The sequence below is a fragment of the Sorex araneus genome, chromosome 4 (assembly GCF_027595985.1).
Source record: "Sorex araneus isolate mSorAra2 chromosome 4, mSorAra2.pri, whole genome shotgun sequence".
Classification (NCBI taxonomy): domain Eukaryota; kingdom Metazoa; phylum Chordata; class Mammalia; order Eulipotyphla; family Soricidae; genus Sorex; species Sorex araneus.
In genome coordinates, this window is record NC_073305.1 from 19021486 (window position 1) to 19047592 (window position 26107).

General features: G+C 37.9%; 1 protein-coding gene across 1 annotated transcript in view; it reads left to right on the forward strand.

Annotated features, from left to right (window-relative positions):
* KCNH8 (potassium voltage-gated channel subfamily H member 8) overlaps positions 1–26107 on the forward strand; it is a 384704-nt gene that overhangs the window by 194580 nt on the left and 164017 nt on the right. The window contains exons 4-5 of the mRNA XM_004603820.2: positions 11439–11566; positions 15577–15817. Coding sequence (XP_004603877.2) covers positions 11439–11566; positions 15577–15817 — 369 coding nt within the window. The remainder of the gene's footprint in view (positions 1–11438; positions 11567–15576; positions 15818–26107) is intronic.

Sequence of the window (26107 nt, forward strand, 5' to 3'; positions counted from 1 at the left end):
TGATCCAAAAACAAAAACTAAAGCAAAAACTCAAAGCAACTAGGGATTTGGGGACTGGGCCAAACAGATAGTACAGTAGTTAAGGAGCTAGTTGTGCAGGCTGTCAAGCCTTGTTTGACTCCCTTATTATGGCCAGAAGTGCTCCATGAGCACAGAGCTAGGAGTAAGCCTTTTCATCTCCTATTCCACCACTCCATGACCCCATAACTACCAGGTACACACCGAAACACAGAACAACAACAAAAGGATTTGGGCACTGGAGAAATTTTTTATCACTAAGATTATTTAAATTACTAACATATCACAATAACAGAAATTGACCAAAAATATTTTTTATTGTTTGTAAATTTCCTACAGAGAACTTTTATTCTTATTGTATTATTTATTTCCACTTTCACTTGCACCCCACCCTACTATCTTATATGTCTGGGGATTCAGAGATCATTAGGCTTTTATGATACACCCTCAGCATCACAAACTTGATTTCATTTACAGAATATCATAAAATATATAGCCCATGGTGAGTCTTGAAAAAATTATGTGAAGCTATTTTATAGCCAATAGAAATTAATTTGAAATGATGAATTTAATTATGTGCAAGTCATACATTTGTGTATTCTTTTAGCAAAATTAGACCAGTTCCATGTTAATTCAGGATCCTTGAGTTGATGGAGCAAACCACACCCGTAATAATTACTTATTACTTCTTTAACTCCTAGTCATATGCATACTAGTATATATTTTTGGACTCATCTTTTACCCCAAACTTCAGATGGTAACTCTTACCCTGTCATATCTACCCTCAAACACCCGTGGGATTGTTTATTCTGACTCTGACTGAACAATGGTTAAGCTGCAGCAGTATTGATTCAGGTCAACATTTAGGGAAACAACTTTGGGATAGAGATTGTAGGAAGCTTACTAGGGAGTTCTCTTAAGAACCACTTTTGAGTAAAGAGATAATTACTAAGGACAAAGTTGGTCTACAAGGCAGTTGCAAATGCACTACCAGCTAAGAATGAATGGCCTTCAGATTGGCGTGTGTTCATGTTGGGAAAGTGGGGGATTCCACTATAATCCTATCTTTTAAAGAGAATTTAAACACTGTATTATAAAATTGTTTATAGTAGGGTTACAGGTAACCAATCAACATTCCTCCCACTATTCTAACACCCCGTGATCCCATCCCTATAACAATGAATGGGCCCAGGTTCCCTCTTTTCCCCCAGCCTGACACCTTGACCATCACTGTCACTGTCCACCCATTGTTCATCGAGTCGAACAAGAGGGCACCAGTAACGGCACCATCGTGAGACTTGTTACTGTTTTTTTGGCATATCGAATATGCCACGGGTAGCTTGCCAGGCTCTGCCATGCGGGCGAGATACTCTCAGTAGCTTGCCTTGACACATTTTAAAAATTTGATTATTATAGTTTGGATTCTTTCAGTAGTATTGTAGCCAGTGGTTTAAATATATGCAGATACCTTGCCTATACTCTCATCTTTACCCATCATTCAGTACAGGCTTCTCTGTGAAAGGGCAGTAACCTTAAACAAAGGTCAATTCCATACTGGACTGAGAACTAAGAGATTAAGGCTCTGAGCAGGAACAGTAAACTCTAGCAACTACAGAATTAAGAGATTAATTCCAAGGGAACATCTGGACATTACAGCACAGCATTCACTCAGCACTACTGGCAGAATCAGATTCATTCAGCCTTTTCATTTCTCATCCCAAAGCCAGGCTGAATTTGTGGCCAAATGACCACTTACATGGTAAATTATTTGCAAATTATATAGATATCGATCTAGACATGCACATATGGTTATGTATGGATTGTATACATATGTAGTATGTTATATGTGCACTTTGTAGGACATAGTTTAAACTTAAAATTCATATTTAATTAACTAGGCTATAAGTTAGTTTATAGACTAGTTCTCCCTCTTGGTAAGCTACTGAGAGTATCCTGCCCTCACAGCAGAGCCTGGCATGCTCCCCGTGGTGTATTCAACATGCCAAAAAACAGTAACAATGATGGGTTTCATTCCCCTGACTTTGATAGAGCCTCCAATGCGGCACCATTGGGAAGGAAGAGTAAAAAGAGGGGCTTCTAAAATCATAGAGCTAGGACAAATGGCGATGTTACTGGCACCCGCTCGAGCAAATCGATGATCAATGGGATGACAGTGATACAGTGATTTAATGAACAGTCATAGGCTTTTTTCTTCTGCTTTCAGTCCTTTTCATATGTAAAGATTTGTGATTTTACTTATTTTTATTTGTAAACTTATTGTAATGTAGACAAAATTGGCAACTGTTGATACAGTTCTATAGTTGAAATTGATTAGAAAGCTCCAATATTAAAATCAGTAAGTATAACAAAATGAACTTATATGTGAAAATTGTTATATCTTGTCACAGACTTAAGTCCTTATCTAAGAAATTACTAAGCTGTTTGTTGCTAGTTGGGCCTCCTGTGCTATTGTTTTTGTTTGTTGAGTTTAGTTGCCTTCTATGTAACTTTCCTCTCTAATTGGTGTGCTTCTAGTGAAATTTTAGCATTGAAGAATTAGGAGGTGTTGCTCAGATGTGGTCTCATGGTCCAGAGACTTCACAATCTATGTTCTGGGTACCAGGGTACCCGAAACTGTTTGATGTCTCTGTGGAGAATACTCGTGATGCAATGGAGATGGGCCCTTGGCATGGCTGCAGTGGTGGGGTGTGGATGCAGCTATGCAGCTGCCAGGACTTTGGGAAAAGAGATACTTGGTCCACCAGCCTTCCAAGGGTGTCCTAGAATTTGCAGCCTCAGAGACTATTGTGTCCATGATTTTAGCTGCTTGGTGTGGATCTCCTTGAATATTTAGTCGGTAATCAGGAGAGCAGGGCCTGGGGTGAGTCAATGTGGCAGGGGCTGTGGGGATTGGACTTGGGTGGATTATTTTTATTAATTATGTTTATTTTACATATTATGAGGTCAGTGATATGTCAAAAAGTGTATTTTAAAATTAGTAAAAGGTGTCTGGAACAATTGTACAGTGGTTCAGGTGCTTGCTGGAACTCCTCTGGTCACTGCCAGGAGTGACCCTTGAGCAAAAGGGCTAGGAGTAAGCTCTGAGAACAGAGTGGGCCCCTGAAATTTAAAACACTTAAACATAAAAGAAAATAAAACTGGTGGAAGTTTGTCGAACATATTGGAGATGATAGGGTGTAATAACTTTGTATGTCAATATTCTAAATACTAACACCATTGAAACAATGTTACCATATATATATATAAAAATTTTAAGAAAAAAATTTAATCGACTAAAATGCTGAGCTATTTCTGGATGCTGTTTTATGAAAGTGCTTTCTTTTTGCTTTATGCATGTTAAAATTCTGAATTTTTAATATTCCTAATATTGCTGTAAAATTGCAACTGAAACCATGTGATAACATATTACTTTTTAAATTTTTGATTAGTCACCTTGAAAAACAAGGTTATTCATGATTGAGTTTCAGAGATAAATTGTTTCAACACCAGGTCCCACTTCCCTCCACCAGTGTCCCCTCCCCCATCCATTTGCCTCCTACTAAGGGTCCACTTCTATGAGGGGCACTTTTTTAATACATTATTTCTTAGTGATTTTTGTAGTTTGCAAGTCGTCTGTAACATGTTCACATTGCCTTTCTCTTTTGTTTTTATTAGATATTACATTCATCTTTTAGGGTTTGTTGAAACAAAGTACCACGAACATGATGGTTTCAAGTAACAGTTTTGGAATCTAGGAGTCTCTATCAAGGTGTTCCAGGGAAGAATCTTCCCACATGTTTTTCGGTAACAGGGGGTAACCAGCAATTTTTTTTTTTATCTCAGTTGCAGTTTATTCCATTCCTATCTCCGTTTTCCTCTGATTCTCCTCCTGCTTCTTCCTCCCCCATGCTACTTCATTCTCCTTCTGGATCCCTCTTCTGGCTCTGGATCCCTTTTCTGCTTCTCTCTCTCTCTCTCTCTCTCTCTCTCTCTCTCTCTCTCTCTCTCTCTCTCTCTCTCTCTCTCTCTCTCTCTCTCTCTCTCTCCTGAGCCCCTCTTGCTCTCACTTCTGATTCTGTCTCTTACTTTCTTACTTCTGACTCTGACCCTTACTTCTAACTCTGACTCTCACTCGCTTTGTGCTCTTTCTTTCCCCTGCTTCTGGCTCCGATGACTCCCTGATTCTCTTTTGCTTTGTGCTCTGCTTCTGTGTCTTCCCCCCTACTTCTCTTACAGTCTAGTTTATATAGCATTCACATAGAGTGGTGACACAAAGGTGGGTTGAACGTTAACAAATCAACAAAGAGGGGGAAAAATCACTCTTCCAGGAGATGAACAAAATCTCATCTAAGGAGATTACTCCAGATTATTAGGAGATCGGTTTAAGGGCGGGATCCCATCCAGGGTATGTTGCTTTCTTCTTTCCTCAACTAGTAATCGACTTAAATAGTTGTATTAAATCGACTTCTAATATTTCTAGCAATATCATTCTGTATGAGCACAGTAAGAGATATATCAAACTTAAAGTTTGGTTCTTTCTGAGAACATTCACTATATATTCCAGACCACAGTCCTCAGGTTAGGTGTTCCTAATCCCAGGAGGGTCCTAGTCTTGCATCATTACTTTTGGATCATGACAGCATTTGTCTATGACCATGCTCTCAACTTATAGTTAAGTACTGTGGCATTTTGGCTTCGATCATTTAGATGCCAGGGTAGCTCACAGCTTGCCCTAAGTCCATTTCATCCCTTGTCTGGACTCTGCTTTTGGTAACCAGCAATTTTGCTATTCTCTGTCTTGTAGCTGCGACAGTTCAAATTGTGCCTTTGTCTTCAATTGTCTTTTATTTTTTAATTGAGTCACCATGAGATACACAGTCACAAAGCTGATCATGGATGGTTGGATTTCAGTTATACAGTGTTCCAACATTCCAACACCTGTCTCTCCATGGATGTGTATTTCCCACCACCAATGTCCCTTCCTCCCGCTACCTCCACCCAGCCTATCTCTATGATGGGCACTTCTCTCTCTCTCTCTCTCTCTCTCTCTCTCTCTCTCTCTCTGTATTTTTTTTTTGCTTTTTGGGTCACACCCAGCGATGCTCAGAGGTTACTCCTGGCTCTGCATTTGGTGCTCAGGGGACCATATGGGATGCTGGGAATCGGACCCGGGAGCTTAGCGGTGATTAGGTATTGGAGGTCCGCTGCTGGGGCTGGGTCCCTTGGGGCGGGGAGCATTCTCACCCGTCCCTCTCTGGGGAGCCCCAAGTGAAAACAGCCTGGCACAGAGTCCAGTGGCATAGCTATGGGGGGCCTCATTTTATACTCCCATCTGGGAGCTGCCACGCTCCAGGCCGCTTTCCGGACACATTATAAGACACTTCCTACCCATTTACCATAATTACCACACCATATTTGATGGAGTTCAGACATACCTCTCGGAGAGCCTGGCAAGCTACAGAGAGTATCCTGCCCACACGGGCAAACTACCCGTGGCGTATTCGATATGCCCAAAACAGTAACAGTAGGTCTCATTCCCCTGACCCTGAAAGAGCCTCCCATCTTTGGGAAAGACAAGTAAGGAGAGGCTGCTGAAATCTCAGGGCTGGAAGGAATAGAGATGTCACTGGTGCCCGCTGGAGTGAATTGACCAACAACAGGATGACAGTAATACAGTGATAATATTTTTATTGTCTCTAATTTTTCCTTTGAATTCTGCTGCTAGAATTACATTTTTTCCATTTCCCTCTGTTCTTCTGGATCATTTTTTAAAATTTTGCTTTCCATTTTATTTTTTATTTTATTTCGGCATCCATATAGTTCACTCATATCTTTTAATATTATGTTTATTTTGTGACTTCTGAAAAAGTTCTGCATGCTTTATATTTTAAATAGCTATTTCTTGCGTTGACTATGTAAAACATCTTTAACAGCATGCTCACTTTGAGTGCTAATTTTCTCCTGATTCATTTTCTATCAAGTCATTGGGTTTAGGTACCAAGCCACCATCACTGTATTACTGTCATCCTTTGCTCATGGATTTGCTAGAGGGGGTACCAGTAACATCTCCACGTGAGACTTGTTACTGTTATCCCACCCACAAGGCAGAGCCTGGCAAGCTACCAAATAACCATCATAATATTTTTTTTAAGTTTTCTTTCTAAATTCATTTACTAAACTCTTTTGAAAATTAAGAGCTACTCAAAACTTTTCTCAAAAATATAAATGGTGTGGGAGCCAAAGAAACAGTATAGTAGGTAGGATGCTTGCCTTGCAAGTGGCTGACTCTGGTTGAGTCCCTGGCATCCCATATATCTCCTGCCAGGAGTTGATTCCTGAGTGCAGAGGCACTACTGGGTGTGGCCCAAACACAGAAACAAAAAATACAAATGATGAGAGATTGAAAAAGATGGAAAGGTTTTTTGTTTTATTTTTTTAACCAACATAATTTCTAATTTGGTAAATATTTTTGTAACTCTGTATTAACTGCTCTTAACATTTCACAGTCATGTAATAAAAGCAAACACTTTATATTTGGTAGAAGCATAGGTCTATGTTCATTTTTTATAGATTGTGAACAGTATAAGCATTGCCTATAATTGTATTTATTCATTGCAAACACCGTTTACTATTTTGTGAGACAGGTTAAATATTTCACTCATTTGAGTTTGTATGTGGTTTCTAATAATATTTTTATCCAAGATTATATGAATTCAGCACAAAATATTTATAAGTTATTTATTTATTTTTCGAAGGATGCCTTCAGTCATCCTTCACCAGAAGTCTCTTAACATTTAAATGGGAGCACAGATTCTAATATTAAAAAGGCATATCATAGGGATAATTTAAAATATAAAGAAGTAGGTGGACAGGAGGGTCAGTGGAAAGAGGTGTAATCTAAATTTACACCTATAGGCTGCATTCTCCACTGTGTATTTTCTTTTCAACGCTAGTCACAGCACCCAAATTGTTAAAATTTTCGCCTTTTTTATTTGCTTCACAATATATTCATTTCTTTCTGCTTTTACTTCATGGATCATTTGTGTGTACATTTGTGGTGCCAGGGATAGAAGTCAGGGTTTCATGTATGCTATGCAAGTGTTCTACAGCCAAGCCATATCTCTGGACTTGTTAATAATAGTAAGACCTCTTTTGCATGTACTTCCTAGCTTTGTGCCTTCTCTCTCTGAAACTATCAGAAACGCAAAATCAAAAGACTAATGTTCTTTTTCTCTGGCCCACACACAAGTAGCTAAGAACAACTTGAATAAAACCTATATTAATGCAGGTGACAATCATTCTAAATTTATTACTATAGTGACCCCTGGAGTTGCTCAGGGACTGTATTCATTGCTGGGTATTAAGGAGGGTCATTTGCATTCAAGGCAAGGTCATGCAACCCCTGTACTCCTGCACTCTCTCTGGTTCAAGATTGGTGAATTTTAAATCACAAATGTGTAATGATTTTAAAACCCAATTGAATTGAAATCCAGCAGCCTTGTCTGGTTCTTAAGCAGTGACTAAATTTTTTCTAAGAAAACTTTTTTTTTCCCTTTTATTTGCAGTCAAGACCCAGACAGATATGTTTCTTTGACATTCTTTGGGGAGCCAGTTTTTCAGACTATATAATTGCTATAGTTTGTTTTGGAAAATCTCAGCTATTAATTAGATTTCTCTACTGAGAGGGAGAATTGACTTGTTGTCTGTTGTAGATCTCAAATCTGGTCCATTTTGTAGTTAGCTATGCAATCCCACCTGGCATTTTGTTAGTGCAAAAGCAGATTGCTTGCCTTTTCAAACGCAATTCATAAACATTGTGAGCAGTCTTAAAAATTAAACATACATAGACACAATCTTAACATTGACAGAAAATGAAATGTCTGTGCCTAGAGATGAATTTCACAAAAAGTGCCCCATTTTGATGCTCTACTTTGTGTTTCGAAGTCTGCTTTTAGTGATTCAAGCATATGGCATACATTACTTTATTTTAAACATTTTTTTTTGAAATGTAAAGCAAAAGGTGAAAACCCTTAAAAATTAGATAGAACTTTTGTTAAACCATTTCTGGGGCCCAGAGATAACTGCAATGGAAAACAGATACCTATCTTGTATGTGCTACTCTTTCCCCCGGCACCCCGTGTTCCTCAGAAAGTTTGGGGTCTGATCTCTATTTAGAAATAAACAAACAAAAAAACAACAGCAACAAGACCACTCCCAGGTAGAGTGGATTTAAGGATTGGTTAAAGTTCTTGAAAGACTTAAAGTCCAAGTTCGGAAAGACAGACACTGTGCATGTTACTCGGTAGTCTTTGTGACGCTCACAGCAGCGTTTTCAAGACTGATAGAGGCAATTAAGGGACTTGACCTCATGTGTGAAAAGAGGAGACCCTTGACCCAGCTCGGCTTCAATGCTTGATAGCTGTCAGGTTATTTGACATGATATTAGACTTTTTTCAGGTTTCTCATTATTATGTGGAGGATACGATATATCTCACTGAGAGTTTACAAAGATGAATAGAAATAATAGAAACTGAGGATATGAAATAGCACCTGACAAACAGCAACCATCTAGAATAATTTTAGTAGCTTTGAGCTGTGGTAGACCATGAGGTTTACCTGAGGCACAAATAATAGCTAATTGAAAACATTTTCCAAGAATTGTTATAATTTCCAACATAACCACCAAACCAGATAGGACTGAAGAGGTTTTTTAATACAATACAGATTTTGTGATGCTTCCTAGATATTCTTAAATATTTTGGTAATCATTATTTTATGAATGCAATTTATTTAAGAGGAAATTGTATGATGACTGGCCATGTAAGTATTGTATATAAAGTAAATCTGTAAGTAAATCTTATGCCATCTATTTTATCTCTCTTAGAAGAAAATAATATATCTGCATCCCTACCTAATTTTATAATAGAGTCTAATTTGAATAAATGTTTGTGTTAAAAAATTAAAGATATACATTCAAAGAAAGAGCATAGATTTTTTTTTAATTCATTAGCTATACTGATCCTTCAAGGCATATGTTTCAACACTGTAAATTCAGAGGTTGATTAATTTGGATAACGTAAAAATAAAAAGTGTTTATATGCCATACATAAAATCCAAGGTTAGTAGCAAAGAAAAATATAGACAAAGATCTCTCACAACTATTGAAAGGTACATATCTACCTTCCAATTTAACAAAAGTAATATGAATAGACTTTACTCTTGTGTCCTAAGCCAGGAGAATCCTCCGAGCAATATCACTGTAGCACTGTAGCACTGTGCTACATTGTTCATCGATTTGCTCCATCGGGCACCAGTAACGTCTCCATTGTGAGAGTTGTTACTGTTTTTGACATGTCAAATACACCACCGGTAGCTTGCCAGGCATGCCATGTGGGCAGGATACTCTCGGTAGCTTGCTGGGCTCTCTGAGAGGGAGCAATATCACAGTGGTCCCAAAACAAAAGTAAACAGATAAAATTAAAGTTTAACTTCCTTTTTTTTGGGGGGGGGGGTAGAGCTTGTGACACACTCAGTGATGCTCAGGGCTTATTTCTGGTTCTGCACTCAGCAATTATTCCTAGCAGTGCCCGGAGTGACCATGTGGTGTGCCAGAGTTCAAACTCAGTGGGGCCACATGCAAAGTAATCACCCTACCCATTGTACTACCTCTGACCCGATATTTATATTTTTAATTGGAAGAGGTCCCCAAAGAGTACTGAGGAGGACCTAGACCAACCAGGTCAGTTGGTTCAATGTTCAGAGATTCTGTTCAGATGAAGTGCTGCTGTAGTCGATCAGGACCACACCAGTGATACCAGGGTGGGAGGACACGGGATGCAGTGGGGAGTGGGGGAGTTAATGAAGGGGGAGTCATATAGTGCCAAGAATAGAACTTATATTCTTGTGCATGGAATGCACTTATCCCTGACCCTTGCTTTATCTCCCAGGCCCTAGTTATAAAAATATTCATTTCCAAAATAATTAAAATGTTAAGTAATGATATTTTCAACTACCAGAAAATTAGCCATCATTATTTCAAATATTGTATATTCATTTCATGTTTTATATTTCATTCACTGCTGTTGTCAGTATGAATTGCCAATATGAAATTTAGAATGTGTATACCAAAATTTAAGTTGTACTACCCAGTGCTAGTAATTTATTTACTGAACAACATCTTATCATACAAATCATTATGCGTTAAGAATTTTCATTTCAGGATCTGAAGAGATAGTACAGAGGATAGGACACTTGCCTTACATTTAGCCAAGCACTGCACATTTCTGGGTGTGGCAAAAAAGAACAATAATAATTCTATACAAATTTATTTAAAAATTCTAGCTAAACATAATGTTTATGGTATGAACAAGTAAAATATATAAGGCTCACTAAACCCATAACATGGTATGCTCTTAGCTATTTAAAAAAACCTGAGTTTACCAAGTTTGGGGGTATCGAGGTGGTTGGAAGGAATCTTTGAGACAATGATGATGTGGACACTGTGGTGTGTTGTTGGAAAATCATACACATGAAACTCTATCTTTAATCATATTGTAAATCACAGTGTTTCAAATTAAAAATAAAACAATATGGGGCCAGAGCAATAGCACAGTGAGTGGGAAGGGCATTTGCCTTGCATGCAGCCAACCTGGGTTTGATCCTCGACATCCCATATGGTCCCCCAAGCACTATCAGAAGTGATTCCTGAGCACAGAGCCAGAAGTGACCCCTGGGTATTGCTGGGTATGACCCAATACCTAAAAAAAGTATTAAGACTTTTTAAAAAATTTTTTAAAAAAGCAATGTGAGAATACCGTTTGGAATGATTTCTAAGTATTTTGATGTGATAAAGGTTATATAATAAGTTTATGTTATAAAATACAATGTGTAAAACTATAACTATAGTGATGGAATATATACTAGGGTTCTTTTTTAAGTCATGAAGTATATAAAAAATGGAATTAGGGTCCTTACTGTACAATAGTAAAAATAGGAGAAATATATTTAATGCTTTAAGTATTTGAGCTGTTTGAAAGTTTCCATATACTTATATATGGTTTGTCTTATTTCTTATTTCAAGAAACATCAATTTATAATGCTTTTAAGATTTATAATGCTTATAGATTTCAGTGTATGAACATGTACTGACAACTGTGTATATACTACAGTATATATTTTACCAAAAGTCTGATTTTCACTGATTTTATAAAAATAATGAAATTCATAGGATTTTATAATGTATATGATATATGATATATGATGTATATGATAAAGGTCTGAAATTAACTTAATGTCATTAGGAGCAAACAGAAAAGTTTAGTTGTTGGAAAATATGTAGTCTGGGCACCTGGATGGGAATTACCGAAACTTGATTTTCTTGAGATGAAATAATGCATTCATTGTTCTTTATTTTCCTCTAGATAAAACTAAAGGAAGATCAAGAGCAGGAACCCACTTTGATTCAGCACGGAGACGGAGTCGAGCGGTCCTTTATCACATCTCTGGGCACCTGCAAAGAAGAGAAAAGAACAAATTGAAAATAAATAATGTAGGTGGTATGTGTGTACACTCTGAATGCTGGAGTTTCCCCTGGTGGCAATGTTGGATTCGCTGAGAGAGGCTCCAATTACTCATTTATTGGTTTTGCTCAGTTTTCCTTTCCACTTTGGCTTGTGCTTTCCTATAAAGAACAAACTGGAAAAGGTCAGCAGTCATGAGGTATTTCTGTAATAAAAGTGCTTAATCATAGTGTTATCACAGCAAAGAGATTAGAATATTACTGCAGGCAGTACAATATGATTTGAGGGACACAGCAATTGGGGACATGCTGGTTACATTTTATGAACATGATGATGCAGCAAAGTCATATATTGCACATTCAGAGTTTGGTGGTTAAAATTTCTCAAATTTAATTTTAGTTCCATCTATTCTGTACTTCATCTAATTTCACATAAGGCTTTTATCCAGAGGGACCACAAACAAATCACAATCATTACTCCACTTAAAAATTTTTCTTTTATGCAAAATACTGTTGGAAATTTTACACAGTGGAACATTAAATATAAAATTACGTGCCATACTTTATGCAGTTTTGTGAAGAGTTGAACTCTTGGTAAGCTAAAACAGGGCTCTTTGCTGAAATCTGTGGCTTTTCTGTCAAAAACCATATCGAATAATTATGCCTATACAAAAGAAGATTTTTTTTTGATAGAATTTTATACGGCCTAAATCCTCTAGGATTTTACATCGAGTTTCATAATTTGTTCTTAGAACAAAGAACTTCACCAAGAAACTTGGAACTATCTCTGTATAACTGTAAGCATTCAAAAATAATTTTGCAAACAACGGTAATATCATTAATCTGCATTCTAGAATCTTCTGGGTACACAACCTCGGAGGTCATGAGACTATGGGTGTCAGAGAGAAATGCTCAGAATTCATCTTGTCAATGACATTAGAAAAGAATATATTAAACGTCAAATAGCTATTGTAGAATGTATTTCAAATTCAGAGGGCAGGGAGTCAGGGGTTTCCTTGCCATTGTACTTTTTACACAGAAAGTCTAAACTCCCTCATTTGACCTGCAAATGCTTTGATTGAACAGGATCATGCGTCTCACACAAAGTGTCTCCTTCTGTGGTTTGTAGTAACCAAAAAAAGATGAAAGAGAAGCGAGATGTGACAGGAAGGTGCTACAAACCTGGGTGATTCCTGTCCCAAAGCCAGAACAGACTGTTCTGATCCATTTGTGTTCTCAGCAGCCATGCCTCTGCTGATCAGCTGTGTTTCACTGTTGAGAGTCAGTCCCTTATTGTTCTGTCCCAACTTATTATAAAGCTTTTTAAGGCATGCCTGAACTTTGGTGTCACCTGGATTTTGACAGAGTCCAGGGATAGACTTGAAACAGTGTACACCACTTGATCTACTAATCCTTCTACTCTGTCTTCTTTTCCTCTCCCTTCAATGACCAAATCAGCCTTAGTGAGAGTAAACAAGTTCTCCAGGTAACAAAGGAACCACATCTAGGCTTGATTCTATGCTAGCCACCAGCAAAACACCTAAACAAATATTAGGTGGAGATTTTCCAATGTTGAAAACTGACACTATCTTCTAGTCTTCCCTCCAGAGTCATTTAAACACGCAAATGTTAGTGAGCTTTAAAATGCTTTTGTTGAATATATTTGTTGAATATGTCTTTCCTTATAGATTCAACAAAGTACAGAACAGTACTTCAAAATCGGAGTTTAAAAGTGATAGTTCTCAATGCTGAGCTAAGTTGGAATTCTGCTATTCAGTTAAGGAACATAAACATCAGATTGGAACACTAACAGCATACTTAAAATGGGGGCACTTGCCAACTTGGGTTTGATTCCCTGGCATCCCATTTACCCTAGGACCACCAGGAGTATTCCCTGAGGACAGTGCCAGGAGAAAGCCCTGAGCACATCTGGGTATGAACCTAAACAAAGAAACAAGATTTTAAAAAGAAAACACTATTGATATTAAATAAACATGCTTCAACATTAGTAAATATTATAATTAATGCCAAGAATGTTGACTCTTTTATTCCTTAGGCACACTGCTTCAGATTTACAGATTAAGTATGTGTGCATGTAATTTTTTTCTCTTGATAAAAGCAAGTAAGGATTCATCTATTCAAATTGAACATTTATTATTTTCACTTGGTGGGAAATTAGAAGTGAAAGAAGGAAGGGCTGAAGGGAGGAAGAAAGGAAAGAAAGAAGTGAGATAAAGGGAAAAAAGAAGAATAAAAATGAAAAGAAGGGAAGGGAGTGAGAGATAGGTAAAAGAAGAAAGGAGGGAGGATAAGGGAAGGAAGGAAAAGAAGGAAGAAGGAAGGAAAGAGAGGAAGGAAGGAAGGAAGGGAGGGAGGGAGGGAGGAAGGAAGGAAGGGAGGGAGGGAGGGAGGGAGGGAGGGAGGGAGGGAGGGAGGAAGGAAGGAAGGAAGGAAGGAAGGAAGGAAGGAAGGAAGGGAGGAAGGGAGGAAGGAAGGAAGGAAGGGAGGGAGGGAGAGAAGAAGGAAGGAAGGAAGGAAGGAAGGAAGGAAGGAAGGAAGGAAGGAAGGAAGGAAGGAAGGAAGGAAGGAAGGGAGGGAGGAAGGAAGGGAGGGAGGAAGGGAGGGAGGGAGGGAGGGAGGGAGGGAGGGAGGGAGGGAGGGAAGAAGGAAAGAAGGAAGGAGGGAAGGAAGGAAGGAAGGAAGGAAGGAAGGAAGGAAGGAAGGAAGGAAGGAAGGAAGGAAGGAAGGAAGGAAGGAAGGAAGGAAGGGAGGGAGGGAGGGAGGGAGGGAGGGAGGGAGGAAGGAAGCATGCACTTCAGAAATTTGAGCTGCTTTGTTCATTTGACTTTCAAGTTTAAGTTTCTCTTACCTATCTTGTGTTTCTCATTAATTGAGGTCAAAACAAGGTCTGCAAGTATCTGGTCACAGGCTTGTCAAATTTCCACACAAGCTATTGCTGGGTCTCCCTTTGTCTCATAGCAATAAGAATTGTTCATTAATTTGGATTGCTTTCAAAGTGAAGTGCTTTTGCAGTTATAAAAACTACAGCTATTCTGCATTTAATTCACTACACAGTGAACATTGCCTTCCCTTTCTATGATTGAACAACTCTTAAGTAACTGTTTCTCACATTGCCATCTTAACAAGGACTAGACAGTGTCGAAATAAATCAATGTCTATCAAGGTTATTAGACTTAGGTTGCCAATCCAGAACCCCACCACAAACACAGTGCAGAGAAGCAAGTAGCTAGTGAACCTAGTTATAATTTGAAAGAGATTAAAAAGTTATTTAAAAGTATATTGATTGTATATATCTGTCCTTTCTATGAAAAAAAAGGAAATTTGCTGTCCTTAAAAGAATGTCAAATTAACTTTGCTTTTTAAGTAATACAAGTCTTACAATAGAGATGTTACTGGTACCCACTCTAGCAAATCGATGAACAACGGGACGACAGTGCAGTGCTACAGTGCTTTTAAGTAATAAGACTATCTTAAGACTAAAAGTATCAGGAACATCCCTATCACAATAAAAAGATAAAGGTACCTGTGAATTAAACTTGCAACTGTGAATGAATTTTGATTATACTTTACTTAATGCTCTTTTTTTCTTTTTAGTGAGCAAGATTTGATTACTGATTTAGTATGTTTGACAAAATTGCATATTCCTATTTGTTACAACAAGTATGCTCAGTTTTAGTAAATGTTACACTCACACCACTCTTCATCTCACCCACTTTAAAAAAATCACTTGTACACTATTTTGACCTTGTATGCTTTTTGCTTTTTGGATCACACCCAACTATGCTCAGGGGTTACTCCTGACTCTGCACTCAGGAATTACTCATGGAGGTGCTTGGAGGACCTATGGGCTGCCGGGATTAAACCTACGCAGGCCACATGCAAGGCAAACACTCTGTACTATCGCTCCGGCCCCTGTTGGCCTTCTGTGAATGATTCTCCTCACTCAAGGGTGTGCTTGAGACCCTGCCATCCATGTTTCTAATGTTACATTTCTTCTCTACTTTTGTCTTTACCTGCAGAATGTTTTTGTAGATAAACCAGCATTTCCGGAGTACAAAGTTTCTGATGCAAAAAAGTCCAAATTCATACTGTTGCATTTTAGCACTTTCAAAGCTGGCTGGGACTGGCTTATTCTGTTGGCAACGTTTTATGTTGCCGTGACGGTTCCCTACAACGTTTGCTTCATTGACAATGATGACTTGTCCACGACTCGGAGCACAACCGTCAGTGACATTGCAGTGGAGATTCTTTTTATTATAGGTAAGAACCAAAGGCTTCTTTTTAGGCAATTTGCATAGGGGGAAGTGTGAATGTTCCAGATTTCTCCACCATGAATTTGAAGGAAGATACATTTGCATGAGCATGACTCAGCCTCTCATGCAAATTTCAGAGAAGCACACATTTGGATTTCTGAAAATTGCTTCTTCCAGCTTTCTCCCTGTTCTTTTACTTGAAAAGTTCTGAACCAGAGTTCTGTGTCTCTATCCTTATCTCATCATAAATGGTTTAATGAACATTTAATTGTTTGTTTTGTTTGTTACCTCATATTCACCGTGATCTTAACTGTGCAGAATAGCAGGTAACTGTGACCAAAAAAAAAAAAAATCAGATGATCTGATAGCACTCCAAATTCTGGAGAATGTTCTTCATGCCTTTCTGTACCCTTGTGGTTTATTTATGGCAGTTGCCAAAAGGGTCTTGTTGCAGAAGCAAAGGTTGCGTAAATCTCCTTGTCTATCAGGAGAAGCAATGACTATTTGACTCTAACTCATGATGAACAGGTTGGTGCAAAGGGATATTTGCCGAGTGTTTATTATGAGAATGCTAAGAACTTTACTTGAAGCTACATTTGCTCCTCTTCTGTAAATCCATTTTTGTTGTACTGTCCCTTAAATCTTGGTTATGTTTATGCCAAAGCCTAGCTCTTGGTTGCTCGTGCTAGAACAGATTCCAGTCTCCTTCAGGCTTGAACTTTCATTCTACTATTTGATAATCATCAGGAATCTGTTTCCTACCTCTTTGTGTGGACATGGTGGTCGTAGCACGACATCCTTACTGTAAAGATGAAGGCATTTTCGAGTGAGTTGGTGAACAAAGGAATGAGGCATGGATCTTAAGAGGTCGAAGAAAGAAAACAGAAAAAGTGAAGCAGGTCAAAGTTTGGCTTCAGTTCTGGTGGTCCTTCTCTGGAAAGCTGATGAAACTTTGGGGTTCATTGATAAAGTCTCAGGAAAACTGACAAAGTTTGGGGGGCTTAATGTCAGCAGATGTTTGCTCTTATGAGTTGGTGTGCACTTGGTGTGGCAAGACCATCACTATAATTGTGGTCTCTACTGGGCACACCCCTCAGAGATATGTTTGGGCCCTGTCCCTTACCCCCAAAGTGGTGGTCGTGATTCGTTTAAGCCACTAGATGGCAACCTTGTCTAGTTAGGTAACTTGGAAAGGCTACAAACTCAAGGCCATTTGCCTCTTTAATTTTAAACCTGTTTTTTGTTGTTGTTGTTGTTTTGTTTTATTTTTTGCAAAGGCATAACTATAGGTGGGCATATTAAATAACAACTAAATGGGAAATAATCACACTTCAGTTTTAATTGAATTTAAAATGGAAGTTGTAGACAAATTAACTTTGTCCATTTGCCCATTCACTATGGTTTAATATCTTTAACTTTGGCAACCCTGGATATTTCTCCCAAACAAACCATGTAACACATAAATGAACAGTGTGAAAACATTCCTGGTGACCTGATGAAAGTTCTCACAAATTTGGATAGTCGTTCAGGAAGTCCAAACTTGCATCATTAATATATATTTTTTAACTTATTATCATTCATACAAACAAATACTGCCATTGAGGCAGAGACAAGCTTACATCTTGAGCATTCTTTCCATTCTGTAATTCTAGGATATTTAGAATTCTAAAGGCTTCCAAGTCACTTCTAGGACTACATACTTATTGGTAGATGATGACTTGTTAAGCTCCAAAAGAACTGCAAACCTATGGGCTAGATATTCCTGTTTGTTTGTTTTTTGCTTTTTGGGTCACACCTGGCGATGCTCAGGAGTTACTCCTGGCTTTGCACTCAGGAATTACTCCTGGCAGTGCTCAGAGGACCATATGGGATGCTGGGAATCTAACCCGGGTTGGCTGCGTGCAAGGCAAATGCCCTACCCGCTGTGCTATTGCTCCAGCCCCGATATTTTTATAATATTTTCTTCCGGCTTGTTTTTAAACCCTTTCCTGAAGAAAACCTAGAGAGGTTGGTCTTGCTTCCCTTGTCATACATCTCTGTATTCTCTCTTATTTTTGTTTCTCCTCTGCTCTACACAGCAAGATGTTTCTCTCAATAGGCAATACCCATCCCTTGGTAGCTGTGTGCAAAATGAAAACACGTTCCTGACTTTGTTTGGGAGTGCTTCTTTTTTTTTTTTTTCAGTTTAGTTTCCACTGAGATTACTTTGAGTTAGGGATTTAGATCTGCTTTCAGTTTTAGTGCAACTGCTCTGAAATCCCTCACTGAGGGACTTATTTTTATAAACAGTAAAAAATCATCCTTGCTATTTCCTTCTGCTGGTTTCCTGTTCTTTCTTCTTTTACATCAGTTTGAACATATTTACAATTTTTAAAAATACATTTGGAAAAATTGTTTAAGACTGACTTTCTGAAAAATGTTTCCAGGAATCTTTATCATATGAAGTATTTCATTAAAAATGGTAAAAAATTTATTTTTTAAGAAATTATTCAAAATACAAGAAATAAAGACTATTGATTATAAGACTTTATTTTTACACTGAATAAGTAAGGGTTATTACTAAAAGAACTAAGTTATTCAATTAGCGTGTAAGTAAATCTATGCTTATTAATATGCCATTTATTTTATATTACCTGATAGTATTGTCAAATTGTATTCTTAACATCAGGAGAATTGTTGAAAAATCACCTTAATATTTGGTATAAAAGGTCTACATATTAAGAGGGGATACTTTTCAAAAAATTGGTTATTTATCTCATGATCTACAATGTAGAGAAATATAATCATTTTCTCAATAGGAAAAATTAAAATGCTCCATGAAAAATAGAATGTACAGTCAGAATGAAAGTTGAAAATACTCTATTACTTCTGCACATTGACAATGCACTTTCACTTTATAAGTGCAAGTAGAACCAGTTACATTGAAATCTATTTAATTGTGATTAATCTACTAACTCCTAAGTTTATTACCACAGAACTTTTTCCTCCTCAGAGTATTTATTTACACTTTTTTCAAAAGATTAAAATAAACCTATTCTTCCCATAAAGTATCTGAATGTTACTATGTTAGTCAAAAATATAAATGCTAATGATGGGCTGAGTTCTTCCTAACTATTCTTTCTTTACTACGTAAGTCAAATTTGATCTTGAGAATCAAGAAGACACAAGGTCTGACTGGAGTCACAAAAAGACTAGAATGGATGTGACTTTTAGTTTAAGAACCATCATGTATGATTGAGCTGCTAGTTCAAACTGCTTATACCAACTTTGAAGTGGTCTGTTAGTGATATAACCCAACATTTCTTATATTGAAGGTGGGAAAATAAACCTTAGTGATATACCAAAGACCCTATAACTAACTGATATTAGACTCAGGACTCCTAGCTGGTTGGATCGGATTTCTTCAGTGTTTATAATCAATATAATATCATTTCCTGAAAAATTTCACTCAATGATTCCCTTTACTATAGCAATGGTGCAGAAAATGAGAGCAGGAAGTAAACCACCAACTTTCCCCTTTTTCTCCATGAATGCAGAATAAATAATAGTTATATTTAAAATCTTGGCATAAAAATTGTAGGACCCCTAAGCTCCAGTCATTTCCCACTTTCTCTTTAAAAAGTAATGTAAAAAATACAACTTCATGCAAGTAGTAGTATGTTTTGACACAAGGGATGACTTATAAGCATTTTAAGATGCAACACGTCCTTCCCCATTAGTCGTCTTAATGGAGTGGGGAATATGTGAAGAGTATAAAGAGATCTCTTCTATGGTCTACTTGAGAGTCATTTTTTCCCTGAAAAAAAAAGAAGAAAAGCATGTGAGGGAGAAATCTTTGTGTCTCTAATTCTTCCTTTCTTCTAGTATATATAACCACTGTAGCCATGCTCGATCATTAGAGAGACAAGAGAAAGAAGATGTGGGTCATATAGCAGAACATTGAGAAACTATATCTCTAGATTCCCAGTTCCTATTATTGGAGCAACTAATAATCAGATATTCTGTTGCTTATAAACATCATTCCAAAACATATCTAATATTTTTAACTATTTTATCATATTTTGAGTCCTTTACTGTCCATTTTAGGGGTTCTATGATATATGCTTTTCAAAGAAACAGAATGTTATTTCTTCTGCCCTGCCATTCCACTGCAAACCTATTTAGAAAGTGATTTGCCCCCATTTCTTATTTTCAGTTGCAATCATACAGACTAGAAGCCACAGATAATCTCATACAGACGTAGTTCTAACTTAGTCTAAGAAATCATAAAGCTGAAGGTCAAAGAAAACGTGATATTCAGTTGTACTTTCTGATTACTTTCCATGTGTCTGTCATCAGAGGATAGTTAAGAATCATATGTAATACAAGGTAACCATACATTGTATATACCCTTTCTGCACAGGACTTAACCTCTAGTCTCCTTTCCTGTAACTTACCTGCAACATTCCCTAATCATTCTGCCAAACTCAAATCCCCATTGCTCATCAATTTGTTCGAGCAGGCACCAGTAACATCTCTCATTGAGAGACTTATTGTTACTGTTTTTTTTTCACATATCCAATATACTCCATACATATTTGAAAGGCTCATTTTTCTTTATACTATATATTCTATATATATATTCTATATTATTCTATATATATTTTTCTGGTATACATTAGATTATACTTACTCTGTATGATGATTTAGATCTAGTTCACTTGTGTTCAGTTTGGACTCACCATCCTAGGAAAAATTTTTGGAATATATGGGCTTGACTTTGCTCAGTTTGTGAGAACTACCATCATTTAGCACTTCTAAAAAACAATCTACATATTTTTGAATGAGTACATCCTCTATACTGGACACAATTCCTATAGGTACAGTATTTCTTATATCTATATTTTTATTATTTATTTAAGTTATTTCACCTTTTGTTATCTTAAATGCATTATTAATACTTTTATTTATTTGCCATCAATTTTTGAATCTTTGTTTTTTCATGCCACTTAATTTTGACTCAATTAAGCTATCTGTTTACACATTTGAATCAATATCGTCATCATCATCATCATCATCATCATCATCATCATCATCCCATTGATCGTTGATTTTCTCGAGCAGTCTCAGTAATGTCCCCATTCGTCCTAGCCCTGAGATTTTAGAAACCTCTCTTTACTCATCCTTCCCAATGGTGCCGCATTGGAGGTTCTTTCAGGGTCAGGGGAAGGAGACCCATCATTATAACTGGTTTGGGCATATGAATACACCATGGAAGCTTGCCAGGCTCTCCCATGCAGGCAGGAAACTCTTGGTAGCTTGCCATTTTCTTTGAGAGAAAGAACTAGGCTATAAGATGTCGCATGGCCACTTTGCAGCCAAGCACTTCCGGGAGCTTGGTTTTATAGTCTCTGGATGTTGGCCGTTGATGGGATTACATGGCACCAGGGGCAGTTTCTGGGTATGACTGCCTAGCTACTGGAAAATGGGAGATCTGGGTGGAAGAGACCCCATCCTGATCTGAGCAGGCTTGGAGATCTCAGCCCTGGGTCCCACACACCCAGGTCAGTTCCTTCCTCTGTCAGTTCCTTCATGTGTGAGGTTCGTCTGAATGTGTAGAGAAGGGCCTTGAGCATGGCTGTGGCTGGTTCCAAAGGTCTTTAGCTGTTGGGGCTCTGCTTGGCGTAGGGAGGGAAACTCAACCCACCCACTCCGAAGGGTCCTGGTGAAGACAGTCAGGCATGGGGCAAGAGACTCTGCATGTGAGGGCAATCTGGCTGCGACATCTGTCACCCCATTGATTACCAGAGTTGATGTGGCTGATCTGGCTGGCTAGGCAGTATCCCGTTCCTCCCTCACCACTCCATGTGCAACCCTCCCAAAGCTGCATGCTCGGTAGAAGAGGACGGCCTTCCCCAAATAGAGATGGACCGGTCTTCGGTCAAGGGTATATAAGTAGCTGCACTCCCCTGCTAGAACCTCCAAACAAGCTCGCAGTATACTATACTACCAAAAATTTGCTAAATGTCAAGTTATTCAAGTTGTGGATCTTACAGAAACTACCAACATCCTACATTTACTGGTATTTACCATATCCCAAGTACCATGCTAGGGGTTTGGTAAGCATTTTTTCTTACCCTTGGAGAGTCCATTATTATTTGGAACTTCAAAATGAGGAAATAGAGGCAAAAGAAGTAATTTGTGTTGTCTGATACAACCAGCTATTGGTAATTTTAAAAGTCATAAATAGAAATAGTCACTTGCAAAATCCACCAATCAGGGCTGTTGTAAAGACTATATAAAATAACATCCTCAAAAGTGTTTAGAAAACTCTCCTTACACACTGTAAACAACCAAATTTAAACACCTCTATAGCCATCTCTTCCTGTGTTTCCACTTTAGTTCTACCAATCTGTCTTCTCTGATTTAAATGTTATCATGGTCAAAAGGTTTCTCAGTTGAGGTAATTTCACTTTTTCAAGGTTTGTGTTCCTGTTTTACCCTTTTGCTATTACTGCACTTTCACTCATTTACCCACTTGTCTCCTCACCCCACACAAATACAAACACATTAGAATGAGAGGGAAAAACAGGAATCAGTTCATAAAAAGTCTGGCTAATCACTGACTGAACTAGGATTTAAACCCTTTCTCAAATGAGCAAAATAGTAACATTATTATAAGGAGGTAGTGAGGTAATTCTATCAAGAGGAACATTCATTACAGCTCAGAGTAATGCATGATATATTATTGTTGGTCAGTAAGGATATCAGCTTCTATTTCTCTCTCTTTCTTTCTGTCTTTCCTTCTTTCTCTTTCTCGTTCTCCCTTCCTTCCTTCCTTCCTTCCTTCCTTCCTTCCTTCCTTCCTTCCTTCCTTCCTTCCTTCCTTCTTTCCTTCCTTCCTTCCTTCCTTCCTTCTTTCCTTCCTTCCTTCCTTCCTTCCTTCCTTCCTTCCTTCCTTCCTTCCTTCCTTCCTTCCTTCTTTCCTTCCTTCCTTTCTCTTTCCTTCACTCCTTCATTCCTTCCTTTCTTTCTCTTTTTCTAGCAACAACTTTAAGAAAATAACCATTTTTTACTACATACTAAAAATCCACCTAATTTTGACAATAAGATAGCTCCGATTAATCCACATCCCTTAGTTTTCAGGAATACAAGTATCTGGGGACTCATTTACTGCTTAAAGGATCTGAGACTTTTTTTCATTATTTCTACAGAATTGACTCAGCACTCTTAGAAAAACCAAAAGAAACTTTCTTAAATATCATCATCTTATATTGACCTAAATCAAGCATCCTTTGTCTCTCAAAGCCTGGGGCTTGGCCTGCCTTGAATAATACCAAGGAATATTCAAAAAGTTATTTTTATATATTCTTCACTCAATTTTTATTTTACCAGTATTTCTAGGAACAAGAAAATGAGCTGATTTCCAACTCCTTTATTTTTCCTGCTCATCTCTGATGAGACTTGAAAGATACAAGCTGGTCTTCCAGGAATAGTCTAGAAGGAGTTATTAGCTAAAAACTTCATCAGTAACTTTTAAAGCACTGATTTCTCTCTATTCAACACTTTCATAATTTTATTGGACCTATGTTAAATTTCCAAATAGTATTTTAAGATACATATTTTGCAAACCTCTTCCCAAGCCCCCTCTTAATTGTGCATAATATTTATGAACATTTACAAAGTTCAAATATTATAAAATATTTCCAATTCAATGTGGAATGGAGGGTTAATGTTATACTATTAAATTTCATTCATATTAATATTTATTTCTATCCATTTGAAGTTCAGCTTTCAAAAAAAGATCATTTGTTAAACATTTAAGTTCATTTTTTTCAATTACACAAACTTAAATTTCAGTGGACTGAAGAGTATAAACATTTTATTGCTATTTCATTGTATAAACTCCAATTTAGAGTCATTTTCTTGAATAGTCAAAGATATGTAATTTCTGTTCCCATTTCTTTAAATGACTAAGATTAAAGATAGAAACTTAAGTTCTGGTAGGAAATAGTAAAGTCAAATAGAGCTGATGTTTCATGGTATTGAGGAAGTTAAAATAAATTTCTTTCTTTGAACAGTTTGAGTATCCTACTCTTTCCAGACATATGCTGAGAAACTTTAATTAGTTAACGTTTGCTTTATCCTGCATTTAAGTCCCTCCTCCCTTACTCTCTCCCTCTCTCCCTCCTTCAGTCCTGTTATTTTTTTTCCACACTTGCATATATTCTTTCTCCTGGAGCCATAGCACAGTGGGTAGGGCATTTGCCTTGCACACAGCTGACCTGGGTCTGATTCCTCCATCCATCTCAGAAAACCCGGCTAGCTACCAGAGTATCCATCCCACCCACACAGCAGAGCCTGGCATGCTACCCATGACATATTCAATATGTCAAAAACAGTAACAACAAGTCTCACAATGGAGACGTTACTGGTGCCCGCTCCAGCAAATCAGTGAACAATGTGACAACAGTGCTACAGTGCTATTCTTACTTTATCACCTTTCAAAGCAGGGCAGCAACAGCAGCCCAAACGGCCATGTGCCCCCATATCTGAATACTTACAAAAAAGAACGCCTTAAGCATGTTGAGGAGACTCTCCAATTATTCCATTTAATCTTTCACACTTAGCTTAAATTGAGAAGTCACTGTCACTGTCATCTCATTGTTCATTGATTTATTCAAGTGGGCATCAGTAACGTCTCTATTACACTCAGCCCTGATATTTTAACAGCCTCTCCTTACTCGTCTTTCCCAACGATTGGAGGCTCTTTCAGGGTCAGGGGAATGAGACCTATTGTTACTGTTTTTGACATAACAAATATGCCACGCGTAGCTTGCCAGGCTCTGCCATGTTGGGGGGTGGGAGAATACTCTCAGTAGCTTGCCGGGCTCTCTGAGAGGTATGTATATATCTTTTACTGTATTTGGGATATGAATACACCATGGGGAGCTTGCCAAGCTTTCCCAAGCGGGCACTAGACTCTTGGTAGCTTGTCAGGTTCTCCAAGAGGGAGAACCAGGCTATTAGATGTCAGGGAGCTTGGTTTTATAGTCTCTGGATGTTGGCAGTTGATAGGATTACACGGCGGCGCCAGGGGCAGTCTCTGGGTGTGACTGCCTAGCTACATAGTTCCTCCGCCAGCTCCCCTATGCATGAGGCTCGTCTGAACGAGAAGTAGCATACCTTCATAACTAAAATTTAAGATAGTGTTCAGAGATGAGTCAATGGCTCAGGTTTGATCTTTGTCCCATATGACCTTTTTTGGAGGGTCAGAAACTCCGTTGCTCAGGAGTTATTCCTGACTCTGTGTTCAGGGGTGACCCTTTGTGGTGCTTAAGGAATCATGTGCAGGGCCAGGAATCAAACTCGTGCTGTCAATATGCAAGGAACTAGCTTTCCAATACTGAACATTTCTCTTTCATTTCTAATTTTTCATTGAAATAAATTTGTTTAAAGACTATATCTTATGGGTTCCATTTTACACAAAAATATATTGCCACACTGCACCTTTAAAATACCAATAACTGTCTATCACAATCTGTTGAATTCTTGGCCCGGCTTAAATTCTCATCCCCTTGCCACTTTAAGTAACCTTAAGTTTGCAGTTAGGATTTGAAAATTTCTTTCATTTAATTTTCTCTATTCCTTTGTTTTCCCTTTCTATCGCCCACAGAAAACTGAGATCACCTAGTAGTTTAATTTTCTCCTTGTGGTCATTTTTAACCCAATTACAAGAGTATTTCCAAGGTCGCATTCTGGATATTATCTCTGTAGTATTGAAAAAATGGAATGAATTATACTGAGTATGAGCCATTGACAAAAATGAGTCCGTGATCACTAACTGACAACTGACCAGCTGTTTTCAGCTAAATAAATCTAGGTCTGAGAACAGAGTTATAAATAAACAGCAGAAAACTACCCTTCCACTTCAGATACTCTCAATGTTATAACATAGGTCTTATCTCATTAAAAAATGTGGGTTTTGTTTCTTTTTTTGCTTTTTTTTTTTTTGCTTTTTAGGTCACACCTGGTGATGCACAGGGGTCACTTCTGGCTCTGCACTCAGGAAGTACCCCTGGCGGTACTCAGGGGACCATATGGGATGCTGGGAATCGAATCCGGGTTGGCCGAGTGCCAGGCAAATGCCCTACCCGCTGTGCTATCACTCCAGCCCTGTACATTTTTTAATGTATTGGGTGAAAAGGAAAGTGTATTTTAAAAGTAAGGCCCTGTTTTCTATTATTGTTAAAAATTCCCAAATAGGGGCCAGGGCAATAAGAGTAAAGCAGGTAGAGTGCAGCCTTCCACACCGCTG